General features: G+C 39.7%; 1 protein-coding gene across 11 annotated transcripts in view; it reads left to right on the forward strand.

The window, feature by feature from the left end:
• Positions 1–24,683, forward strand: part of LPP (LIM domain containing preferred translocation partner in lipoma) — a 677,058-nt gene that overhangs the window by 281,365 nt on the left and 371,010 nt on the right. For all 11 annotated transcript variants that reach the window (XM_047874816.1, XM_047874813.1, XM_047874824.1 and 8 more), the window contains one exon: positions 20,045–20,157. In XM_047874816.1, coding sequence (XP_047730772.1) covers positions 20,045–20,157 — 113 coding nt within the window. The remainder of the gene's footprint in view (positions 1–20,044; positions 20,158–24,683) is intronic.

A 24,683-nucleotide genomic window follows, 5' to 3' on the forward strand; every position in this document is an offset into this window, starting at 1 on the left:
AATTAAACCCCAAGTGGATGCCATGATCTTTTATCCAGTTAAGAAAGTATTGAGTCAGTACCTGTAGTCTGCTATATTCTGGGAATTTATTTCTTGTCTTAAGAATGTCCTTGACTGAAATTTAAATAAAAATAAAACCAAGGGTACTATCTCTCCGTTTAAGGATAGATAGAAATGAAACCCTTTTGAATTCCATTTCTGGAGGACACTGCTTTCATTTTCATCTGTCGGCACTAAGGATCCTGCGTGTGGTTTGTGACTAGAATGAGTGGGTGGGGGTTAACATGAGAAATTCCACAGTGAATGGGTTGGAAGCATTGGGTGTTATGTCCAAGATAGCTCACATGTCCTAGTTAAGGCTGTGCAAAATGAACTAGACCCTCCTAATGTGGTGGCCCCAAAGATTGGGTTTAATCCTCTGGTGTGACAGCATTCACAGGTCTTTTCAAGAGCCTAAGTACCATAAAATACTCTCACAAAAGCCTTCATCCCAAAGAATGTGTGTGTGGGGTCTTGTCAAGAGCTCTTAGCAAAAGAACAATGTGCCTAAAGCCATAATCTAATAAACAAACAGATAATCTAGTTCAGTTTGGTCTAAGTAATATAATGTCTCTATCAAACCATTTCCTGCACCTTCAGCTCTATTCACAAGGAAAGGGTTCTGCGTGGGAATGTGTGTATATTTTCTCTTAACAGGAGGGCATTTAGCTCCTGTGACTGGATGTCTTGTTTTTCTCTTCTGGGTAGCTCTAGTTGTTTACGGTGGGAATTTTCCGTCTTGGTAATTTGGTATTTTACTTGTTTTTTATTGTAAAGGGTGGAAATGTGTACACCTTAATTTAAGAAATACTGTTGCATCACCTCCATCTCAGTTAACAAGGGCCAAGGCAGAAAGTTCTCACATGTTTTGAAGCCTTTCTACCAGATTTTTATGTACCTATTAAGTCCAAGGGACTACGCTATTTTCTTGAAGGGGGTTTATGGATTCCTTTTGGGAGTGGGTAGGGTTTGCAAAAGGTTGATGGCCAAGGTGTCCCTTTTCACACCCCTAGGTCAGCATCCATCTGCCCTTTGGAGAATTACAGCCTGATAGTAGAATATAGCTTGATAGGAATTTCTGAATATAAATAGCTTCATTTTCTTTTAAAAATTTTTTAATATTCATTTTGGAGAGAGAGATGGGGGGGAGGGGCAGAGAGAGAGGGAGATACAGAATCCCAAGCAGGCTCCAGGCTCTGAGCTGTCAGCACAGAGCCCCAGGAAGGGCTCGAACTCACCAACAGTGAGATCGTGACCTGAGCCAAAGTCGGACTCTTATCCGACTGAGCCACCCAGGCACCCCAGAATAGCTTCATTTTCAGTGGGGCAGTGATACATGGGAGGAGTCAGGGTCAGACATAGGTATTATTCACATTACTAGTTGCTTTGTGTCTGACCTTGCCTAGAGAATTCTTTTTATGTCCTATTCTCAGTAAACACCTACTTGCGGTTAGGATGACCGTCCAGTCATGGAAGCAGGGGGCATTTTCTGACTATAACCATTAAAACGAAGCCTGAGTCTCTTATTGCCATTAACTGGTCCTTGTATTTTGAGTCATGGAATCATCACCGATCAGTGCTGAAAGGGTCTTTAAAGGCCATTTACCAAGTTCCTTGGATTTAGAAAGCCCAAATCTCCTTTATAACATTCATGTCAAGTAGTCTCTCGCCTCTACCTGAATATTTCCAGTTATTAGGCACTCACACGTTCTCTAATAATTGGGTGATTTCTCTTCAAACGAGGTCTTTTTCTCTGTGATGTCTCAGGATCTGTAAACGCAGTTACACTGTGTTGATATATACTTCTGTGAATATTTCTGTGAGACTCTTCATGTTCTTTTCTAAACAAACATAATTTTTCTTTCTACATCATGAGAACAGTAGAGGCTCTATTTTTATGTCTTCGAGCCTTAGTTATATTTTTGTCTGAAGAGGTAAACAGACTTGAAACATTTCTATCATCTCAGGTATGTGCTTCATCGTAGCTCCACATCTTTGCTAAATCCTAACGCTCCTTTTTCTCAAAGTGATAGATTTTATCCATCCCCTAACCCCTTTAAGGGCATTGCCAGATAGATGATCACAGAAACATGGCATGGACATCTTTCTGTCTATGAGGTTTGCAGAGATGAGGTAACTTCTTCTAGGGGGCAGTTCTGTACGTGCAGGTTTCTGGTCCTTGTGAGTTTCCTTATCCACAAAGTGGGGTTGAGGAGAGCAATCGCACAGGGAGAGTGTGTGGCTGGTTTTGCTGAGATCTCATTGAAACCTGCTTCTTAAAATTTCTCACCGAATATCGAATAGGGTTTTTGTTTTCTTTCTCTGTGCTTAAATGGGCCATCAAGATGCTAGTTCCAAAAATAAAAGAAATATATGTACAGAAAACAGCATATCTACTTTAAATACATCTGTAATATTAAATAATATTTATCATAAATAATCAGATATTGTAAATCATCTACTATTTAAATTTATAAATTTGCATTTTATAAATTTAAGAATGCACTAAAACATGATCACATTTTCAGAAAATTATAGGAAATGCCAGAAAATTTATGCCATGGAAGAGCTTTTGTTCAGGTCTACACTGTGGCTCGGTGATGATCAACCCTCTTTTGTGGGTTACAGCAGTGTGTGCACATATTCCTTCTTTTTGGCACCATGAGATTAGCACACTAATAGCCCCCCAAAGATGCCCACGTCCTCCTCTCTGGATCCTATGAATGTGTTGGGTTCCATGGCAAATAGGAATGAAGTCTGCTGATGGAATTAAGGCTGCCAATCAACTCAGTTTAAGACAGGGAAATGATCTGAGTATCTGGATGGGCCTAAGAAGTAGTCTGGGGAGACAGGTTTTTGGAGTGATGCAGTCTGAGAAAGAACTCAGTAGCCTTTGCTGCCTTTGAAGATGGTGGGCGAAGGTCACAAACCAAGGAATGAGGGAGGTTTCTAAAAGCTGGAATTACAAGAAAATGGATTCTAACCAGAGACTTCAGCAAGGAATGTGACTGTGGTATGACATTGATTTTAGCCCAGTGTTACCCGTGACAGCCGTCTAATTTCTAGAACTGTAAAGTAATAAATTTATGTTATTTTAAACAATTGTATGTGGTAATTTGTTGCAGAAACAATAGAAAACAAATACATACAATATTATGTTGAAATTCTTTGTTTATATGTCTGTCCCCCACTCTAGACAATGAATTTCTTAAATAAGGCAACCCTGTTGGTCTAAAAAAAAAATCATCTTAACCCAGTTCCACATTTACGAAACATAAAATTTCCTGTCAAACACTAGAGAGAACCAGTATTTATTGAGTGTGTGTAAACCATATGCCCAGCATGGCCCTAGTTACTGTGCTTTGCAAATTTTACTTACTCCCTGGGAACATTGTTCAGTCTTACTGAATCACAATTTTCTCATCTGTGAAATGAGTTTAAGAACTAGATCAGGGTGGACAAATTTTTCTGTAAGTCCAGATAGAAAATATTTTAGGTTGTGTTGGCTAAAACACCTTTGTTCCAGCTACCCGGTTCTGCCGGCAGAATACAACAGCAGCCATAGATGATAAATAAACTAATGACTGTCACTGCGTTTCAATAAAACTTTATTTACAAAAACCGGCAATGAGCTGGATTGGAACATTTGACTCTTGTTTGCTACCCATAGACTAGCAGACCCTGCTCATTCCTTTCTGTTTCCCTTCTAATCTGATGATTTTTGTGAGTTTTAGTTTATAAAGTTGTACTATTAGTTCCAGTTAAGCCACGAAAGTGCCAGGAGGATTTGGAGAGGTAACTCAAGTAATAGGATGGGTCTGTTTATAGGAAGAAGCATAATATTGCAGACTCAAGTGCCAGGAAAGGAACTGCCACCATGTCCTTGGCAAACAGACCTGGGACAAATGCTCTTAAGAATGAGACATAAGGAGATCCTTGAATGCCAAGGCTGAGCTCACCGAACTTGAAACTCAGAGAGCTGGAACTATGGATGGAGACATGAAAGGAGACAATATATCCATTGCCCTCTGGAATGAAAGACCTTCCGAGGCAGCTGGCCAGATGAAGCAGGGGGAGGGGATGTGTTTCTCACTCTGCTAAATTATGTCTTTGGGCAGCCAGACCGGGTTTGCCAAAATAACAAGGTGCCTGAACTTCTGCCCAGAACACGTCACCAAGCTTTGCGTTTGGGACTATCTTCCATCACATGGCTTCCTAATGGGAGGCAGTGAAGAAAGCAGAGTGAATGAAGTACCAGGAGTGGGGTTTTTCTTGGAGTGCCTCCCTAGAGACAAAACTTGATTTTTTGAGAGATTGCTTTTTGAATTTTCTGTTCTCATTCAAAAAACATAGGTTCATGGATGGTAAGCATCCAGTAGGCTTTGCGGACCTTTTGAAATTTGCTTCTCCTGTGGGACTTGCCCATGGTGGACGTGGGGATGTGGGTTTACAGATCAGAGTGGGCAAGAAAGAGCCCTTCGAGAACCAAGCGCAGAGCCATGGGATGCGGGGATGTTCTTGTTTTTTGACTGCCTGGTTGTGCTTGTTGTTGTTGTTTTGACTTGGCCGTTTCACTGGGTTTTGAGGACAAAACTGACCTCTTTTGATTGATTCGTCACAATAGCTGTTTGTATCTTAAAAATTATTCAGGAACAGTTTGTCCATTAAAAAAAAAATGACCTAGTAATACTTCCAGACCCAAAGAAATGTCGAGTTAATCAGTCACAGAAGTACTTGATGTGCCAACTTAGCGCCACCTCAGGGCTCCTTACGTGATTCCTCTCCAAGATTTCTAAACATTCCAGGGAGAGCTCAATATTTGTTTATTTGACTGCTAGGACTTTGTTTTGCTATTGTCTCACTTACTCATGCTCTTTTTTCTCTCTGTCTCTGTCTGTCTCTCTATCTTTGTCTCTGTTTCTCTATCTTTCTCTCTCTTTGCTTTCACCCCTAACTCTTTGGACCCACTGTATGTGAAAAGCCATATTAAGATTATAGTGTTTCTTCAGTTATAATACTTATGTTTTGTATTTAAGTTTCTAAATGTGAAGAAAGCGTTTATGGTTAAGTCACATAGAGAATCATGTCAAAATAAAAATAGTATTTGTGTAGGACATTGTGATTTTTAAATTATTTTTACAGTTATCTATCTGATCTGTACAACTCTGGGCAGTATAAAAGACAAGTGCTGTTATTCTCATCTGACAAAAAAAATGAGACTCAGAAGTTTCATGATTTGACCAAGTTCACACAGCTAGCAAATAGTTCAGGTGTGACTGTAAGTGATATGTTTTAATACCACAGGCCTATTTCTTTTATATTTCGAAGGCAGCTAACCGAGTCACTGTTCAAATCAAGAGCGTGTTCCTTTTATAGAAATCATCCCCATGGGGATGTTCACTTGAATCTCTCCCTCAATCTTTCAGTGTGTGTCTCTCTCTCACTCTTTCTCACACACACACCATACCACACCACACCACACCACACACATATCTTGAGAATGATAGCCACTCAGTGTTTCAGGCTCTTGGGCAGCCAAAGAAGGTTGTGCAGGGTTGACAGGTGACCTGGGCCCTCCAAGAATAGGTTGGGTTCTGCTATAAAGACATGTTAGAGAGACAAGACCTGATGGAGACAAGGCACGAGCAAATTCTTGGAGTCAAGGAAGCAAGGAGAAGCTGTCAGGCAGATTACTGGGTATGGAGATTAGGAACTTTAGTTTTCTGAAGTACAAAACTTCCAGAGTTGCTGTGTGAGGCAGTAATCTCAGGGAATCCATACCTACCAGAGCGTTCTAGGAGAGCTTGTCAAGTTTCTCTCCATTTCCTCCCAGGGGGCCCATCCTGTTTTAGGATTCTGCCTGTCCAGGGTGAGGTCCTGTCAACCCTTTGAAGCCCATAATACTCCCAATCCGTCATTCTCTAAGACTGCAGCACAGTTGCCATAGAATCAATTGGCCATTTACATGAGGGCTTATTTCTGGGCTTTCTATGCTATTTTCGTTGGTCTGTATGTCTGTCTTTGTGCCAGCACCACACTGTTGATTACCATAGCTTTGTGGTGAGTTTGAAATCAGTAAGGGAGAATCCTCCAACTTTGTCCTTTTTCAAAATTGTTGTGGCTTGTGGGGGGACCGATGGATGTTTTCAATCTGGCAGCCGTGTCTAAAATCAGTTGGAAGGAAGTAAGGAAGGAGGAATGGAAACCATTAGGCAGTTTGTGAAGCCTAGGTAAGAGGTAACTAAACATTGATTATTTTGGTGGCAGTAGAGATGGAGAATAGTAAATGAACTTGAACACTTTGGTATAATCCAGTATGGCTTGCTATATTGCTGTGAGGATTGCGGACAAAAACTAGAGAAAAGGGGTTTTCTTCCAACCTGTAGGATTGGGAGAATTGTAATGAAGTAAACAGAAAAGTAGAGGATACACGAGAAGGTAAGTGGGTCTGCGAGTTAGGGTATCTGCACTCATTTCTCAGCACGGAGCGAGAGACTGTGGTGGATGGAGATGCCCCACTCTCATACAGAGATGCAGACGTGGAATGAGTTGGTGTCATGATTATCCTGGGTCTTGTGTTGCTTATAATTGGTATATTCATTTAGAATTGCTTTTTTAATGTCATGCATTTATGGTTACCATGGTGGCAAGAGCCAAATAGAGGGAAGTGGTTGGTTGGGGACAACGGCAAAGATGGAGATGTGGTTAAAGGTAATTTGTGAAGCTTCTGTGCCTTGCCTTAGCTAAGAACAAACAGAATGCTAGATGCTGTTGACATGTGTTTTATTTTGAAGTGACTGTTATTACTAGGGTCTAAAATCCTTAGCCTTGATCTCTTGGAGCCTAATGTTCCTGTTCTCCAGCTGAGAGAGACTAATTCACCATCTTGTGTTGTAAACACTCACTCATTTTAACTGATTACACCTCCAATGATTCTCAAATCACTAAAATTACTAATTGCTATTCCTTACACATCAAAGAGTGAATCCTGAATAATTAACCCCAAATAAAATTAGATGAATTGGCCCTTTTAATTAGAGTCCCTGCTGCTGTTTGTTCTGAGCTTCCTTTTCTTACTGTTAAGAGACTTTTAGAATGATTAAAACTGTTTAAGTCTTAAACAACCAGTGACCTTTTAATACAATATAAATCCGTGAAAGCAATATTTCAGTTAGCAGATGGTGAAGTAAATTTTTAGAGCAAGTACCTGTCAGCTCCTAGTACTCCTTTGGAGAAAAAAAAAAATCATGCCAAAAAACAACCACCTTGAAATGAAATGAGTGTCTCTATTTGATTATTTTTAAAGCATTTCTGCATTTGCTAAGCCTCAGTCTAGATGAAATGGCAGGGTTGAGGGAGAGTGAGTAATGGTTGGCATCATTTTGTATAAATAGTAACAAGAATTTCTCAGTGAGAAGAATTTGAAGTCATTTGTGCAGAAAAGATGAAGACTGGAGAAATCATAGAAAGTCCCTGGTGTCATGTAGCCATTCGCTTCCTCAAGGAGTCTCCTGAGGCTGGGGAATGGGTCTAACGGTGGGAAAAAGGAAGCTCTGTGGGATTTCACTGCTGCTGATCATTGAGCGTGGATTACTGCCCTACCTGTGCTGCAGTCAGCCTGGATTGAGTTGAAGATATTTTACATCTTCCTGATCCATCTATCCTAGGTCTCCTAAATAGTAAGAGCTTCTTCTCTTCATCATAGTCTCCTGAAGTCGGAGGGACACAAAAAGTTCCCTCCTTATTCCCAAGAGGTCTCAGATTCTCACACTGAATCTGTCATGTACTGTGGCAAATGGGTCCTCAGCTGGAAGTTAAGAGATTTGGGGGTCCCAGTGGGTTTTTTGATATGGTTCTATGCCATTTGACTGTTTCCCTTTACTACACAGGTCAAGAATTCCTCCAGCTGTAGGACAAAGTTATTAGGCTAGGGAAGTTACTTTTTTCCCCCCCTAAAATTTAAAACTAAATTTTGAATTTTCATTCTGGAATAATTTCAGATTTTACACAAACACTGAAAAATAGTAGGAAGGATTTTCACTGAGTTGTCATCCAGTTTCTTCCATTATTGATATCTTACACAATCACAGTACAGGGACCAAAGCCAGGTAATTCGCACACTGACACAATACTACTAACTAATATGTAGACTTGATTTAGATTTCGTGAACTGTCCTACTAATATCCTTTTTCCAATCTAGGATCTTATCCAGAGTCGCAAGCTGAATTTGGTTGTCTTGTCTCCTTAGTCTTCTTTAACCTAGGCCAGGTTCTCAATCTTTGTTTTTCATGGAGGTCAATGACTGTTAACCAGGGCTACACATCAGAATCCGCCAGAGAGCTCATCAAGATGCTTGTATCTCGATCCCAGCCCCAGAGATTCTGATTTAAGAAGTGTAGAGTGGGGCCTGGGTGCATGTTGTCGAAGACAATGAGCCTTGAGATTCGGATCCACACCCTCAGTTAAAAGTCGGATTTGTTTCAACACCTCAAGAAGTGACATTTTGAGATTCTGTCCATGTGACATCTGTCCTTCCTCTTCATTCATTTCCCTGTTCCTCCTCCATTCCCAATTCTCATTGATGAGACAAGTTCTGACTCTCCAAAATTCTAAGAGGACTTTTGAAGAGGTTTTTAGATACCTCGTGGGTTACAACCTGTATACAGATCTTTTATTGTAGAAGAAAGATCAAATAAAATACATATGATGCAGTGTTTCTGGAGCTAGGATGTCCCCATAAGCAGGAGATGACTTAGGGATGTGGACTCAGGGCCTGTATCTTGAGGACATCTCTGAGTAAGGTAACGTGTAAAAATACCACCACTACCACTGAGCAAAACTCAGTGACTATTTTAAGACCGATGTTATTAAGCTTGTCCAACTTTTGGCACCTTGGAGGACCTATGACCCCCCGCCCCTGCCGCTCCCCGATACTGTACTGTATTGACCTTATGTCAATAATTGGAAAGAGGCAAAGTTGTCCATGGTAAAAATGCATGTGTTCATTCTTTCAGTTTAATTCAGTTTAATGGAATATAGATTTATAATAATGACAATTTATAAAAACAATATTACTGCCACTTCTTAAAACCTCCTATGTGTTGCATATGCTTTATATAGAGATTAGAAAGACACAGAGTCTGTCTTCAAGGAGCTTATAGGCTAGTGGGAGAAACCAATAGATACGCAATTCAACTCATAAAGAGCAGAATACTTGCTCTAATAGAGCTAAATCAGGAAAGCAGTATATTGTCTTTGAAGTGGAAATGGTTTACTCTTTCCATAAAAGAGTGATGGAATAAGTTAGTTGAGGTATTTCAAGTGTTTTTGTTGTGAAACCACACTCCTTCAGGCTTCATCACCATCTTTGGCGGGAGAGTAAATTTCTGGCCTCAATGGCGACCACAGGGTGATGTCCTGTCTCCAAAGGAAAGGTGTATTTTTGGAGTCCTCTCTCAACACACTGATATTTGTTTTCCAGCTTCCTTTTTCAGTGGTAAATTAAGATTCCCCCTCCCCCCTGGACTGTTGCCTCATTCTCTGTCCACAACATGAATTTTTTATTTTTATTTCAATTTTTAACTGAGAGACCTTCACTTTTTGCTATTGAGGCTGAAGATAATCTCAATAGCTGCTAGAAGACTGATGTGTAGGCTTAAGTCATTGCCCTATTCATTTGGAGTGCCCATCTCTGGAAGTCAAAGTATATGGTATGGTTTGCTGTTTTGGTCACAAATGACCATATCTTGTAAGACATAACACTTGGGGGATTAAAAATGCTAGTTATGGTTCTAGGCCATTTGTAGAACCAGACTATCTTCCTAATTTCATATTATTTGAAAATCATTTGGTGCTTTGGACTAAGAGATTGAATGTGTTTTTCAACAAGTGGAAACCACAGTATAATAGAGAAATGAGTTATGATTCGATGGGATGCACTCGTGTGTTTCACCTTCTTACAGACAGTTTACTTGTGGCTAAGCATGAGGACTGTTGAACTCAGTGAAGACCCAGGGATGCTGTATTAGCTAAATGTAGAGTGAAACCATCCATTTGAAAATCAGGAAGACTTCATCTACTTTAGGATCATAATTCTTCTTGCTTTTAATTTGAGAATCACAATGAACATTTCAAGCTAAGTTATTTAGAAAGATGACGGAGACATTACATTTGGGCTTGGGTAAATATAGTGGCACATTAAAATTAAACTCTGGGTTTGAGTAGATTCTGCGATTCATTTCACAGTGTCTTCCTTTTGATTTTTAAAAAATGCATGTCTGTAATTCACATTTATTGTAGAACAGTTGAATCAAAAGGAGAGGGAATAAAAGGAAGAAAAAAAATAGGACCATGTGATAAGTGCTATTCAGTAGCCCACCTTTTTCCTCACATGATATGTCAAAGTTTTTCATGTTCTTCTCCCAGATACTCCATGACTCACTCCCTCGCTAGATTAAGTCGTTGTTCAAATGCCACATTGGTTAGGCATTTCCTAACCTTTCTCTTAAAAATTGTGGGGTTCCACCTCCACCCTAGTACTCCCTTGATTTTCCTTGCTCCGTATTTCCATGGTGCTAATCATGATTTGATATTATGTTTTATTTAATCTATTTTTTAAGTATTCTTCTCCTTCTGATAGAATATAAATTCTGTGAGTCCAGCACTTTCTATATATTTTTTTGTTCTTGTTTGATTTCCGCCCTCTTGTCTAGAATGATTCCTGACACATAAGAGGTACTCAATCAACGAATAAATTGATGTCATTTCAAGATCAACATCATCATTTTGATGGCTACACAGCTTACCAGTGTGTGATTGACCACAGTTGGTTTTTTTGTACCAGTACTTTATTGATGAACATTCTGATTATTTCTATTATATTTCATTATGATGGAGATTCTTTAACACGCTTCTCTATGTAGTCCTCGGTCGCTTCTTTTGTAGGATAATTTATTAAAAGTAGTGTTGCTGTATCAAAGCGTATACACATTTTTAAGGCTTTTGACACCTGTTGTCACATTTTCTTGAGAAAAGTCTTATCCTGAACATTTGTCTGTTTATATATGAATAGCATATGAAAGTATGAATTTTCGTATGCCATCATCAATAGTGCGTTTGTCACTATTTTTAATCTTTGTCCTCTCATTTAAATGACATTGCCTTGAAAATTAAGTACTATAAGAAGCAACCGTTTGTGTGTTAGTTAAGCAGCATAAAATACAAACGGAAGGAATAGAAAGGTGAATTTTCTAATGTATAATAAAAGCACGAACTCCAAAAATGTCAAGTGTTGGAGCTGAAGAATTGGAATCACTTGGTTCAGGTGACATGTCTTCTCATTGACAGATGAAGATGCCTCTTTTAATGGAGCTGGTGGTGTTGCCATTTGGATGAGGAGGACAGAGAACCAAGAATGCCTAGCCTTGCCCTCATAATTATCCCCTCTCCCAGAGAGTTCTTAAAGGGGCTGAATACTCAAGGAACAGGAGCAGAATGGGAATATAAGAACCCACTTTATTAATAGCTCCACAGGGCTTAACCACTCTCTAGGACAGAGGTCACACTGAGATTGTACACAGGCTTTGGTTCTAGGAATCAGCTGGCTTTTTATCCTCTTTCTACTGCAGACAACATGGTGATTAGATCAGGGCAATTCCTTTCATATTTTTAGCTACAACCAATGGATCGTAAATAGGTTGAGAAGTCTGAGCGGTGTTGCATTAAATGAGACTTATCCTTAATGTTGTTTGTTTGTTTGTTTGTTTGACCTCTGCCATGTCCCAGTATTTCCTGGTGGTTTTGAAAACCTTATTCAGCTCAATATTTGCAGGTGACACATTTCTAGGTACAGAAAATGTCTCTTTGGTTTTGTGTATACATGCGATTTTAAAAATGGCATATGATTTCACTCAGATGAGGAATTTAAGAAATAAAACAAATTACAAAGGAGAAAAGAGACCAACCCCGAAATAGTCTCTTAACTACAGAGAACAAACTGATGGTTAACAGAGGGGGGTGTAGAGGGGATGGGTGAAATAGGGGATGGGGATTAAGAGCACACTTACCGTGATGAGCACTGATTAATGTATAGAATTGCTGAATCACTATACTGTTCACCTGAAACTAATATAATACTGTATGCTACCTATACTGGAAGTAAAAAATATATATGTACATATATAAATGGGTAAAATAATGGCACGTTAAAATTTTGTATAATGGAAAGTAAATTTCTTTTCCACTCTTGTTACCTAGTGGCAAAATTAGCTTCTTCATAGAGGCAACTTGCTGTTAACAATTTCTTAGGAATCCATGTAAAACATACTTCATGACAACACAAGCATATATGTCATCACACAAATGATACCATTATCCATTTTGTCCTATACCATGAATGCCTCATTTTTTTAAAAGTAAACTCAATACTAAATGTGGGACTTCAACGCACGATCCCAACATCAAGAGTCACAGGCTGTATTGACTGAGTCAGCCAGGTGCCCTGAGAATGATCCATTTTTAAAGTATTTTACTCAGTGTACTTTCTGGTGTAGTTTTCTTGGTGGCAAGTGTGTTTAATATAAAGAGAAGATGGCGTTGAGGGTGAAATTCCAAAGGGTCTTTAGTTGCTTTGTTTTGTAATAAATTGCCTCTCTGAGGAGAATGCTATAAGGGTGACACAACTCAGTCACCTTATGGAGACTGCTGCTCCTGTCACGTTTGCTTTATCTTCTGCTCACTGTCTTTACTCAACCTATGCAGAGAGTTTTTGCCTTCTCAGACCTGGCCTTCTGCGTAGGCAGCTGAGTTGCCGTCTTGTGCATAAGTGGAAAGCAAGAAGAATCGTCACCTGTTACGTAGGCATTGTACAAGTCATATGGAAATTAGATTGGTGACACCTCAGCTGTGGGTTGAAACCCATTTGTGGGTCACCGTTACTTCAGTGGTGGTTATTCCACCAGGAATAACCAACCTTTTGAAATAAATACATATAATGAAGTTTCAATGTGTGTTCCATGTGGTAAGTATGGTTTCATGCAACCCTTGTTTCAGATATACATGTCCAAGCAGGTAGTATTGCAGCTTGATATAAAAGGTTATTTCTTTGCTCTGGGTTGTGGTCAAAAAAGGTTCAGAGTCACTGTTTTAACTGCTTTGATCTGCAGAGTCACACAGGGAAGTGGATATTGTTATCTTCATTTCATAGGTGAGGTAACCTGACCCTGAGATGGTAGCATTGCTCTTTCTCAGGTAAAGGGTAGAGCTGTGGCTTGTTTTTCAAGTTTTTAGGCTTGGCATTTTGTATTCTTTTCTTTTGAACATATTTCCATGCTCTATTCATTACTGTAAACGGAAACAGATAACTGCTTTTACTCGAAGCTTACGACTTGGTCACTGTAATTGTATTTTTTCACATGTGTGTGCGTGTGTGTTTTCCAGCCCAATCTCTTGTACACTCATAATTTAAATACTTAACTTGGGAAGTCCCTAAGTGGTTTTATTTATATGTACCTTAAAGTTTATTTCCTTAAACAACCAAAAATTATCCCCATCAGAAAGTTGGAGAAGCAACAGTTGCCAACCCAAGGAGCCGTAAAGCCATGTCCCTCCATGTACTGTGCATGGATCTGTGTCATCATCCCGCAAGCATATTAAAAATGCAGAACCTCAGGCCTCACCCCACGGCTGCTGAATCAGAGTCTGCATTTTATCTAGATACCCTTGGCCATTTGAACATTGACATTTGAACAACATGTAAGGCATCAGGCATTCAACCAAACAAACATCAATTGAGTGATGAAATGGCTTCTTATATAGTTATTCAGCCTATGTTTACTGAGAGTGGCCCAAACTTTATGCCAAGATGTGGAGATAGAATGAGAAATTATAAGTGGGCTCTATTGGTTAGGAGCTTCCATTCTCAGTAGGAGAGAATGGCCATGAACATCTAGGTGCAACCAAGTATTATAGATGCTGGTGAGGCACAGACGGGCTACTGTGTGAATCCCTGTGTATGTGTGTAGGTTTACATGGATGTTGGAAGAAGAAAAAGAATGATGCTTTTTTAGTTTTTTTTGTTTTTTGCTTTTTTTAAATTATAGTAAGTGAGTTCAGACTTCACTGATGATCTGAGTTTAATTATTCCTTTGGGCTTTTTCACTACAATCACATATAACCCTTAATTTGTAAACTTCTTTGCTGGTCAGTTCTTGTTATTTTTTCCCCCTCTGATGGGGGCCTACCTTTATTTCATGAAGGGATAAGAGAGTTCTGCATTCAGGTGGATAGATGCCTTTCATATATGCCCAAACGACGTTACTAGGGCAACTACTCAGCTCCTAGCAGGTAGCCATATATGCTTCTCAACGCTATTGCCTTTTTAGCCCTATACTGGGAAGGGTAGCTGGAGAAAGTATGCATCCCTGGGTACTTGGGAGATTTTCCTCAACTGGCTTTTCAAGTTAATGATACGCATTACAGGCTATATGGTGAAAGTAAGTTGGCAGAAAATAGTATTTGAGAATCGGGGCTATATACTTTTGCACGATTCACCCTTTAACTGACCCATGGTGCTACCCCTGACAAAAAGCAAAAATCTGTTGACTATTAGCTGAATTGTTTGGGATGATATGGAGCAAATTAAGTGAGATACTTCCTAGCTTCTCTCTAATGCAGAGTGAAGATTCGTTTCTAGCTCCATATTTCACTAGCTGTGTAACTTCAAGTAAACTATTGTAACTGGCAAGGGAGAGATAAATGTGCGTTGCATGTGAGTAGGCTTTGGATGGTGAGGAGAAGGGGAAGGAGGAAAGCAGGTGTGTAGGCTTGTGGCTCTGACTACCCTCCTTCTTCTAAGACTAGATGTTTCTGTCTTAGATTTTATGGATCCCTGCATTGTCCAAGTTGCCTGATTGGGGGGGGGGGGGTGTTCTTTTTTGGTTTGCCTGTTTGATTTATTCAGTGTCCCTGTAATTCATAGGGTGTGATAGTTCCATTTGGATTTCCCTGGCAAGCAGAGAGGACAGGCCATGCACTAATGTGAAGGTCTACAGCTAACCATTGCTAGTTGGAAGGTACTGCAGCTGATACATGTTTTTCTTTTTTTATTAAAAAAAATTTTTTTAACGTTTATTTATTTTTGAGACAGAGAGAGACAGAGCATGAACGGGGGAGGGTCAGAGAGAGGGAGACACAGAATCTGAAACAGGCTCCAGGCTCTGAGCTGTCAGCACAGAGCCCGACGCGGGGCTCGAACTCACAGACTGTGAGATCATAACCCGAGCCGAAGTCGGCCCCTCAACCAACTGAGCCACCCAGGTGCCCCTACATGTTTTTCTTTAGGAGGGTCACCAGCTAAGCTTCAAAGTCAGACACCCTTTCTTTCTTTTTTTTTAATTTTATTTTATTTAGAGAGAGAGAGTGAGACTGAGATTTGGGGAGAGGGGCAGAGGGGGAGAGAGAATCTTAAGCAGTCTGAGCACAGAGCCCACTGAGGGGCTCAATCCCATGACCCTGGGATCATGACCTGAGCTGAAATCAAAAGTCGGACGCTCAACTTACTGAAGCACTCAGGCGCCCCATCCAGATGCTCTTTTACTGTTTGAAAACGTCTGTAAGGATGGAAAGGTTCCCCTCCCACAGACACACATACACAAACACACACACACGCTCACACATGCACACACACACACTCTGTTCTTTTGTTCTTTCCATTTTGCCATCTTACTTAAACATGGAAATATGACTTCTCTCTTAAGTGGATTTGTTTTTCCTGCAACTTAGAAGCATTTTCCTTTGTTTAATGGCCTATTAAAATGGTGACCCATAAATCAGAAATCTTGTAATAGTTCTTAGTCTGGTTTAAGGTAATTATTAAGAGCTTTTCATTCCTACCAACTCAACTAGTTATGGACTAGTCCACAGGACCTATTTTCTATCCTTTATCAGTGTGTGTATCTGTTTTTTACACATCATTTTAAAATGTGAGCTCCACTCTAAAGAATGAAGGAAGAAGCCTATGATGGTCCAGCTTGAAGAACTGCAAATTATGTGATAATTATTATAAGCTTATTACTAGGACTTTTAAAAATCTTAATCTAATTTCAGCCTAGAATAAATAGTCTGGATCTTGGTTGTTTTCAACTCATTTCTTTTAAAAATGCATTGTCTTCCTTTTCTGTTCCTTTTCACCCTCCCAGGATTGTCACCAACTTGTGCCTCACTATATATTTAATTTTTATGACAAAAATTTAGTTGGGAAGGATATACAATTGACTTTTGAATGGTAGAGAGCTAAGGGCATCGACCCCATGCCGTTGAAAATCTGCATATGTCTTCTGACTCTCCCAAATGTTGACTACTAATAACTATTGGTTTTTTTTTTTAATTTTTTTATTTGTTGGGGTGCCTGGGTGGCTCAGTCGGTTAAACGTCCGACTTCGACTCAGGTCATGATCTTGCAGTTTGTGAGTTCGAGCCCCGCATCGGGCTCTGTGCTGGAAGCTCGGAGCCAGGAGCCTGCTTCGGATTCTGTGTCTCCCTCTCTCTTTGCCCCTCCCATACTCACACTCTGTCTGTCTGTCTGTCTCTCTCTCTCTCTCTCTCTCTCTCTGTCTCAAAAATAAAATAAAACATTGAAAATATTAAAAATTTAAAACATTTAATATTTATTAAAATATTACAATTTTAATATTTTTAATGTTTTATTTTATTTTTGAGAGAGAGAGACACTGTGTGAGTGGGGGAGGGGCAGAGAGAGGGAAATACAGAATCTGAAGCAGGCTCCAGGCTCCGAGTTATCAGCACAGAGCCCGTCGTGGGGCTTGAATTCACGAACCATGAGATCATGAACTGAGCTGAAGTCGGACGTTTAACCGACTGAGCCACCCAGGCGCCCCTAATGATAACTGCTGTTGATATGTTGATATGTTGATCACTGATATGAACAGTTGGATGACACATATTTTGTATGTTATATGTGTCATAGACTGTATTCTTATAATCAAGTAAGCTAGGGAAAAGAAAATGCTAAGAAAATTATAAGGAAGAAAAAATACATTTACAGGACTGTAGTGTACAAAATTTGTAAGTTGGCCTATGTAGTTCAAACCCATGTTTTTCAAAGATCAACTATGGTTGGAAGAGACTGCAGGACAACCAGTTGTATTTTTTATTCTAAGACTAATTTCCTGAGAATGTGGACTATTCATGTCGCTTTCACGGGCCTCTGTTTCTAACTTTATAATATGATCTCCAGATTCTATTTACTTCTTATCCTGTTTAATGCTCTGACATTTCTCTGTGACATAATAAAATGTGGTAAAGTATAAGAAGGTGCTCAGAAATTGTCTTTTAAATTATGCATGAAGACGACCTAGGTCCAGATAGAATTTGGACCAGAAAATGAGGTTGTGCACTAGAATTTAGTAGGACTAGTCTCCATCAACCTAGACCTCCTTCGCTGATCACTCAAGATCTCATTGTGAGCCCTTTTCTTGTATGTTTTGACTTTCCAAGGCGGAAAACAACTTGGTGACGATTCATTTTTACTTAGCAGGTGTTAAATATTTTTCAGTGCAGTGTTTGGCCAAAGGAAGGTCAAATTAGTCTCTTGATTCTGACTGCACATTAGAATCATTTGGGTTTTAAAGGAATACTGGCACCTGACGCCTCCCCCCAACTCGCTTTCCCCCATCCCCAAGATACTGATTGCAATTGGCGTGATGGAGTTTGGGCATTGGCATTTTTAGAAAACTTTCTTGGTGATTCTAGTATGTAGCCAGTGTTTAGAACTACTAGGTAGAGTTACTGAAGGTTTATGAGACTTATAATCCTAATAAGGATATGGACAAAGCACGTCCCTAGATGTGCACACCCAGAAAAGTAAGAGAAATAGAAATATTTCTATATGACATCAGTCATTTAACCTTTCTAATCCTATAGGGTCTAAAATAGGAACAATATAATACTTGGCTGAAATGCAGTGGTTCTCAAAGTGTCATCCCAGACCAATAGCATCAGCCTCACCTGGGAGTTTATTAGAAATGAAAATTCTCAGGGGGCACCTGCATGGCTCAGTTGATTGAGCATCTGACTCAACTTTGGCTCAGGTCATGATCTCACGGTTCGTGAGTTCAAGGCCCGCATCCAGGTCTGTGCTGACAGTGCAAAGCCTGCTTGGGATTTTCTCTCTCCCTCTCTCTCTACCCTTTCCCTGCTTGCATGCTCGCTCTCTCTCTCTCTCTCTCTCTCTCTCTCTCTGTCTCTCTGTCTCTCTCTCTCTCACACACACACAAAAATAAACAAAAATTAAAAAAAAAATAAATGCAAATTCTCGGGCCCCACCCTAGACCAACTAAATCAAGAACTCTGAGGGTGGAACACAGCCATCCATGTTTTACCAGACCTTTCCGAGATCCTGATGACCTCTATAAATTTCGAGAACCATCAGGACGAAGGGTTGTAGGACTAGTAGGTAGCCTATGAAAATCTTAGCACAGTGGTTTGGTGCATGGTGGGAGTCTAAAAAGCAGAGTACTCTAAATATATAGTGTATTTCACTGCTTTGTAGTCTGAATATGTCTGGAAGCTAGATTAGACAGCTACTCTTCCAACTTGAAGTCTGTTATTTCTAAGGCAAATAGGGGCCAGAGGAACCATCAGAACAATGAATGAAGGTGTATCAGAACAATCAAATCCAAGCCACCATCCTTCTTCTGTGCAGTTTAGATTTTTTTTTTTTGAAGGCTTAGGTCATGATATTTTGGTTCTACCCAAAAGCAACTCATTGAGTGACAGAAACTCCTGCCCTGCTGCTAAGTGTTGAGCAACTGAAATGCAAGGAAAAGCTACTTATTCATGAATATTACTTATTATTGTTATCTAAAATATTATTTTTAAAAGAAAAAAGGCAAACAGAGATTTTTTTTTAATGGAAGTTTCCTATTCCTAATAGAATTTCTTGCAAAGTATTTTTAAAAGTTTCCATACCATGAAGCCACAGAGCTTTTAGATTTATGTCTGCACCTCAGACCTTAGAGATTAGGTACTCTCTTCCAAAAACATGACATTGGTATGCTCTTCTCATTGGGCAATGATGTTGAACTTTCTTGATATGCTCACCCCTCATCACTTCCTGCCTGGATTGTATATAGATTTTGATATCGGAGGTTTCTTATTCCCCTTTCTCCTAATCTGCCCTGCATGTGCTTTTAGATTAGTCTTTAGTAAATCATACTGCAACCAAATGTTTTCTTGTCAGAAATGCTTGATGGCTCCCCACCGCAAGCATGATAAAATTTGAACTACTTACTAGATGTGCAGCACACTTAAAGAAAAAATTGTTTTTGTCACTGCACTTAGTTTTATTGTTCACTAGTATTCTTTTACATCCCTATATTTATGCTGTATTATGACTCGCTCCTTATTCTCCAGGCCCTAGATGTTTTAGCTATGCCTTTGTTCCCCTGTCTTTCTGCCAAGAGTGGACTCATTGGTCACTGTGAACTGCTGTTCAGGGGCAGTTTAAATGTTCTGGTAAAAGCCTTCCTTGTTGCTCTACCTGGGCATAAGTTTTCCTTTTTCTTAGCTTCCAGAAGAGTTCGTTTCTCCATCTTAATAAATTGTATCTTCTTTTTCCTTTATCTGTGGGTACATTTTTTCCGCCTCTGCTTGATGAAAACTTTACTGAGGGTAAGTACCAAGTCTTACCCACCTCAGCAATTCACCACCCTGAACACCTTCCCTGTTCAAGCTAAACATATCCAACTCCTCCTCCTGTAGGCTAGCTTTTATTTCACTTCTAAGTATCAACTCCTGTCCTCATTCTTCTCAAAATTAAGGCTACCAATTTAACTGAAGGGAACTGTAATAGGGAATAATTGCCATTGAGACAAAACAATGATGCGTCAAGGCCAATTAAAAAGCAGTAAAATGCCAGCAAATATACGTTTTTTAAGAGTCCTACAAAATTGCGTCTAATTTCATGTGTGCATTTCCTTTCTGTAGGTGATTTTCTTCCACCCCCACCTCCACCTCTAGATGATCCTGGTGCTCTTCCGTCTGGCTCTGGAAACTTCCCTCCTCCACCACCCCTTGATGAAGGTGCTTTCAGGGCACAGGTAAGATCTGTGGTGGAAGTCATGTTAATAAGCCATGCTAGGAAGCTCATGAATTCACTGATTGTTTCTGTGGTGGATAAACATTTATCCAGAGCCTAAAGAGAGCTTTACAACTCACAAAGAGCTAAGGTACTTTAATGCAACACGCCCCACTGAAGCTTTGCAGAGTTCTGCTGGCTTGCATTCTGAAGCCCTAGAAATCCTTTCACCTACTAATTTTGTTCTGAAACTGAAAGCCATTTTTTAGGAATGCCATTTGAGAATTCCACGTTTCCTTGTTATCCCAGGGACCAACTGTGCTTTTTTATTGCCTCCTTTCTCTATCCACAAACATTGCATTCTGCGTGGGTAAGAGTGATATTTTAAGGCTCTGGTTGGTCACTGTGGGTCCTAATTGGCCAGCAACATCTTTCTAGCAAAAGCGCCAGCAAACCTTCTTGGGATATTCTTTTCTGAGCGGGGTCAAGTGGGGTTAGGGATGCACATTATAGGATGTATCGATCTTATACAAGTGCTGTGCTCCAGGGAGTGATGATTGCACGCAACCCACGGCTGGAATCAGAAGCAACAGTGGAAGGACTTCTCAGCCTGTAACCTTGTAGAGGCACGGGTGACCAGATGCCACAATGTAGGCAGCTAACTGCTGTTCATATCAGGAGAGAAAACTAAATAGCAATGTTATAGAATCATGGTTGTCTTTTAAGGGTGATGATGCTATTATAGATACATAGAAGGAAAAATATATATCCAAAATATTTGGGGAGGAAATTAATGGTGTCTGGTAGTTGCTTCAAAATAATAAGAATAGGGAGCTAATGAGCGAGAAAATAGGTAAAAGAAAGATTAGTGATGAGTTGGTAATTGTTGAGTGTGTGGAGGGAGGTTGATTCTATCTGTATTTGGTCTACCTTTACATATGTTTACAATTTCCCACAGTAAGCTTTTTTAAAAAAAATTTTAATGTTTGTTTATTTTTGGAGAGAGAGAGAGAGAGAGAGAGAGAGAGAGAGAGAGAGAGAGAGAAGGGCCGGAGAGAGAGGGAGACACAGAATCTGAAGCAGGCTCCAGGCTCTGAGCTGTCAGCACAGAGCCTGACGCGTGTCGAACCCACGAACTCTGAGATCATGACCTGAGCCAAAGTCAGATGCTCAACTGATTGAGCCACCCAGGCTCCCCTCATAGTAAGTTTTAAAGAAGAAAAGCCATGGGAAATCACTGCTTAAATGGTTCAGTCCATTGTCTGGCTTTCTTTCGCCTAAATTTCAGGTTGGGAGAGACAAAGGAAGAAGTGATTCATTCATTCAGCAAATATTCCGTGTGCCTGTGTGCGTACCTTTTATAGCATGAGAATTCTGTAGTGAAAAAGACAGACAGGATTCTACCCGCATGAAACTGCCATGTTAGTAAAACTGGTGGATGTAAACAAAATAGGTACATTGATTACGAAGAACATTAGAATGAAATCAGGACTGTGGGTTGGAGGAAAGGGTGATCCAGCGGCCTTGCTGAGAAGGGGACACCTGAGCAACGTTTTAGAGTGGGGAGAAGGGAGTAAACCATGTGAGTTTCTTGGGAGTATATTTTCATATGTTAGAACTTAAGTAATAGAAGAAGCTTTTTGTACTATTGAGAAGTTAAAATTAGTGAGTTCCAGTTATAACCAGTGGCCTCCAAGTCCGTTTGGAACCTAGATTTTTCAAAATCCATTAAAAATTTTATGTATTAGATATATATATCGTGGGTTTCCTACAAAAATCTTGATTTTCCTATAAAATCTTGCTGATAAAATGTTGTAAGCTAATAAAATCAAAGCTCAAATGCCACTAATGGATGGGAATCCTACAAAGTTTATATTTATTTTATGCAACAGATAGGTCCCTTGGCAAATAGAAATTATATGATCAACTTTCCTTATTTTTAGTTATCTTTTATTAACAACGAAAAATAAAAAAACTCTTAAATTTGTCTTGTATATACCTTTGCTCTTATTTGGTCCAGGGCTATTCTTTGCATATTGTTGAATCTGTGTAATTAAAAATTTCACTTAGTCTATTTGCTCTCTTGGAACGTTATAGAAGCTATTTTGTTGCATTTTAAATCTTCAGTTCTTAAAAGCTTGTTTGACCTTGTGACAGAAAACTTGTGTTTGTTCATTGAACAGCTTATTCTAGTTATGTGATTCTCAACAGGTCACGCTGAGTCCGATTTTTCTCATAATTAAAAGGAAGGTAACTGTCTACTACCTCTAGTAACCAAATGAAATACAGATGGATTTGAAATTGGCAAGCTATAATGGCTGTCCAGATATTTTGATATAACTATCACTATATAAAAATAACAACAGTGGTAATGATAAGGCTTTGCCAAAAGATTTAATGAAGAAGAATTCAAACATGGGCTTTCATAAAAATTACAAAAACTCTTCTCCTCTGTGGACCTTTCCTGATAAATGTACCAAAACCATGACTTTGTTTTTTTATAAGGAAGGAAATAAACAAAACGCTGGTTGCCATGTTGGCTTATGTTCTTTGCAAAACAGAAGGAAGGATAAAAAATAAAATTGAGTTTGCCAAATGGGAAAGGACACATCTGGTAGGAGAGGCGTGTTATTCTTGAAGATATGGAAGATTGTTGGCAAGTTCAAAAGCACAGGGGTATGCCCTTCCCTTGTGTGAGAATGATAGCGACTTGGCCCTGCTCTGGCCATAGTTGCACCACCTTGGAATATGAACTGTATAATAGAGCCCAAAGTAAGGTAATCGCTGGAGAAAATTTTGCACTTTTTCCTCTCGGCCCTGGTGAAACTTCAGGTTGCCAAGTCCAAATTATAGCTGGTGAATGTGTTTTTATGTAGAAGTCTGTTTATGCTTCTAGCCAGATTTTCAGGTCAGGGTCAAAATAATGTCTACTAAGTACAACTATAGAATTTTAAGATTGTCAGAGCGGAAAAGGACCTTAGAGATCATTTAGTCCAACCCTGGCACCAGCCATTAGTTGCAACCTCTTCAGGGACTCGCTAAATGGATTAGTTCCCTGTGTCTGCAGATGGAGAAACTGAGTCTCACGAAGGTATGGATCCTATCATCCATACCTCATTTTGAGAAACCTTGACTTCTGGCTTTGTCCTTCCTGTTGTACCAGATGGCCTTGCACATGGCTTTGCTTTAGTCTTCCATCAGCCTGTAAGTCTCTGAGGTTCAGATGACGGGATTATATGGTTTTATTTTGAAGGACGAGGCGTTGCTGGAGTTTTGCTTGGGGTCCTGTAGTTTTTTACCTGCTACACACTTTCTATGTATTTTTTTGCAAAAGGCAAATACTTCAATTCAAAACTTCTTGTTCTGAGAATTTTTTTTAATAGAAAAAAATGTATCTTGGAAAACAAATGAGGGCTTTATCTTTTCTTTTCTGTCAAGATCGGTTTGACCTCAGGACCTGTGAGATTTGGAGTGACCATTTCACTCATTCATTTATTCTTCATTCACTCAACACAAATTGAGTAGCTTCTGTAAGTAAAGCATATATACTAGGGATTGTAGCCTTAGAACTTGGCGTCATGGGTCCAGTGTCCTGACTCTCGACCTTAGGACCGTGTAGTGTTGTTCTAATCTGATGGTGCAGTTGTTAATTTCTTCCTATTTCAGCCAGCTAATGGGCAGGCCTATAGCATTGCTTAGAGTAGTTTCACAGGTGGAGAATGTCTCATAGAATTTCAGGTTTACAAGGGAATTAGAGATCATTCTTACAGTCTCTCTCTTTTGTTTGGATCTCCTAATTTTTTTTTTCTAGTTTAACAAGATATTTATGGGTGACTATTGCAGGTGAGATGATGTTGACGGATAAGGAGATGGTTCACGGATAGCACCTCTGAATCAAATCACAGTAGTACCTCTGAATCACAAACACAGCTTTTAAGCTACAGTGTTCCATAGTAAATTATTTCTTAGTCATCATGCTCTGATCAGAAGCACAAGCTAAGTCCTATGTTGTGGTAGAGGGTGGGAGAAATAAATTAACTAACTGGAGATCTATGAGAAGGCTTCTTGGAGACAGTGTGAACTGAACTGAACTTTGATGGCTGATGTAGGGCCTTAATTTTCAGGTGGGGTGAATAGATCTTTTAGCAATAAACTAACAAATGTAAGAGTATTGAAGGAGAGCACGAAGTAGTGTGGTAGGCCTGCACTGCCAGCTGTGGAATCTGCCCTTTATTCTGAAATCATTGTCAGTTTACTGCAGGTGTTTGTTAATATTTTAAAGATAAGGGTGACATCTCCAGATCTGCTGTTGGATGCCATGTGGTATTTTTTACACACCATCAGGCATAACCTGTTGGACTTGTGGGAAACCCCATGCAGACAGCTCTGGCACACTTCCTGGAAGTCCTCAGGGACTTGTCCTGATGGCTTCTAAGTTCAGGTGCCCGATATTTAACATCCACTTTTTGTGAGATCTCTGCTTGACTTTTCTTCATCACCTCCAGTTGATATCTCCTCATTGCCCCTCTCTTTGTGACCCAGTCCCGT

The sequence above is a fragment of the Prionailurus viverrinus genome, chromosome C2 (genome assembly GCF_022837055.1).
Source record: "Prionailurus viverrinus isolate Anna chromosome C2, UM_Priviv_1.0, whole genome shotgun sequence".
Classification (NCBI taxonomy): domain Eukaryota; kingdom Metazoa; phylum Chordata; class Mammalia; order Carnivora; family Felidae; genus Prionailurus; species Prionailurus viverrinus.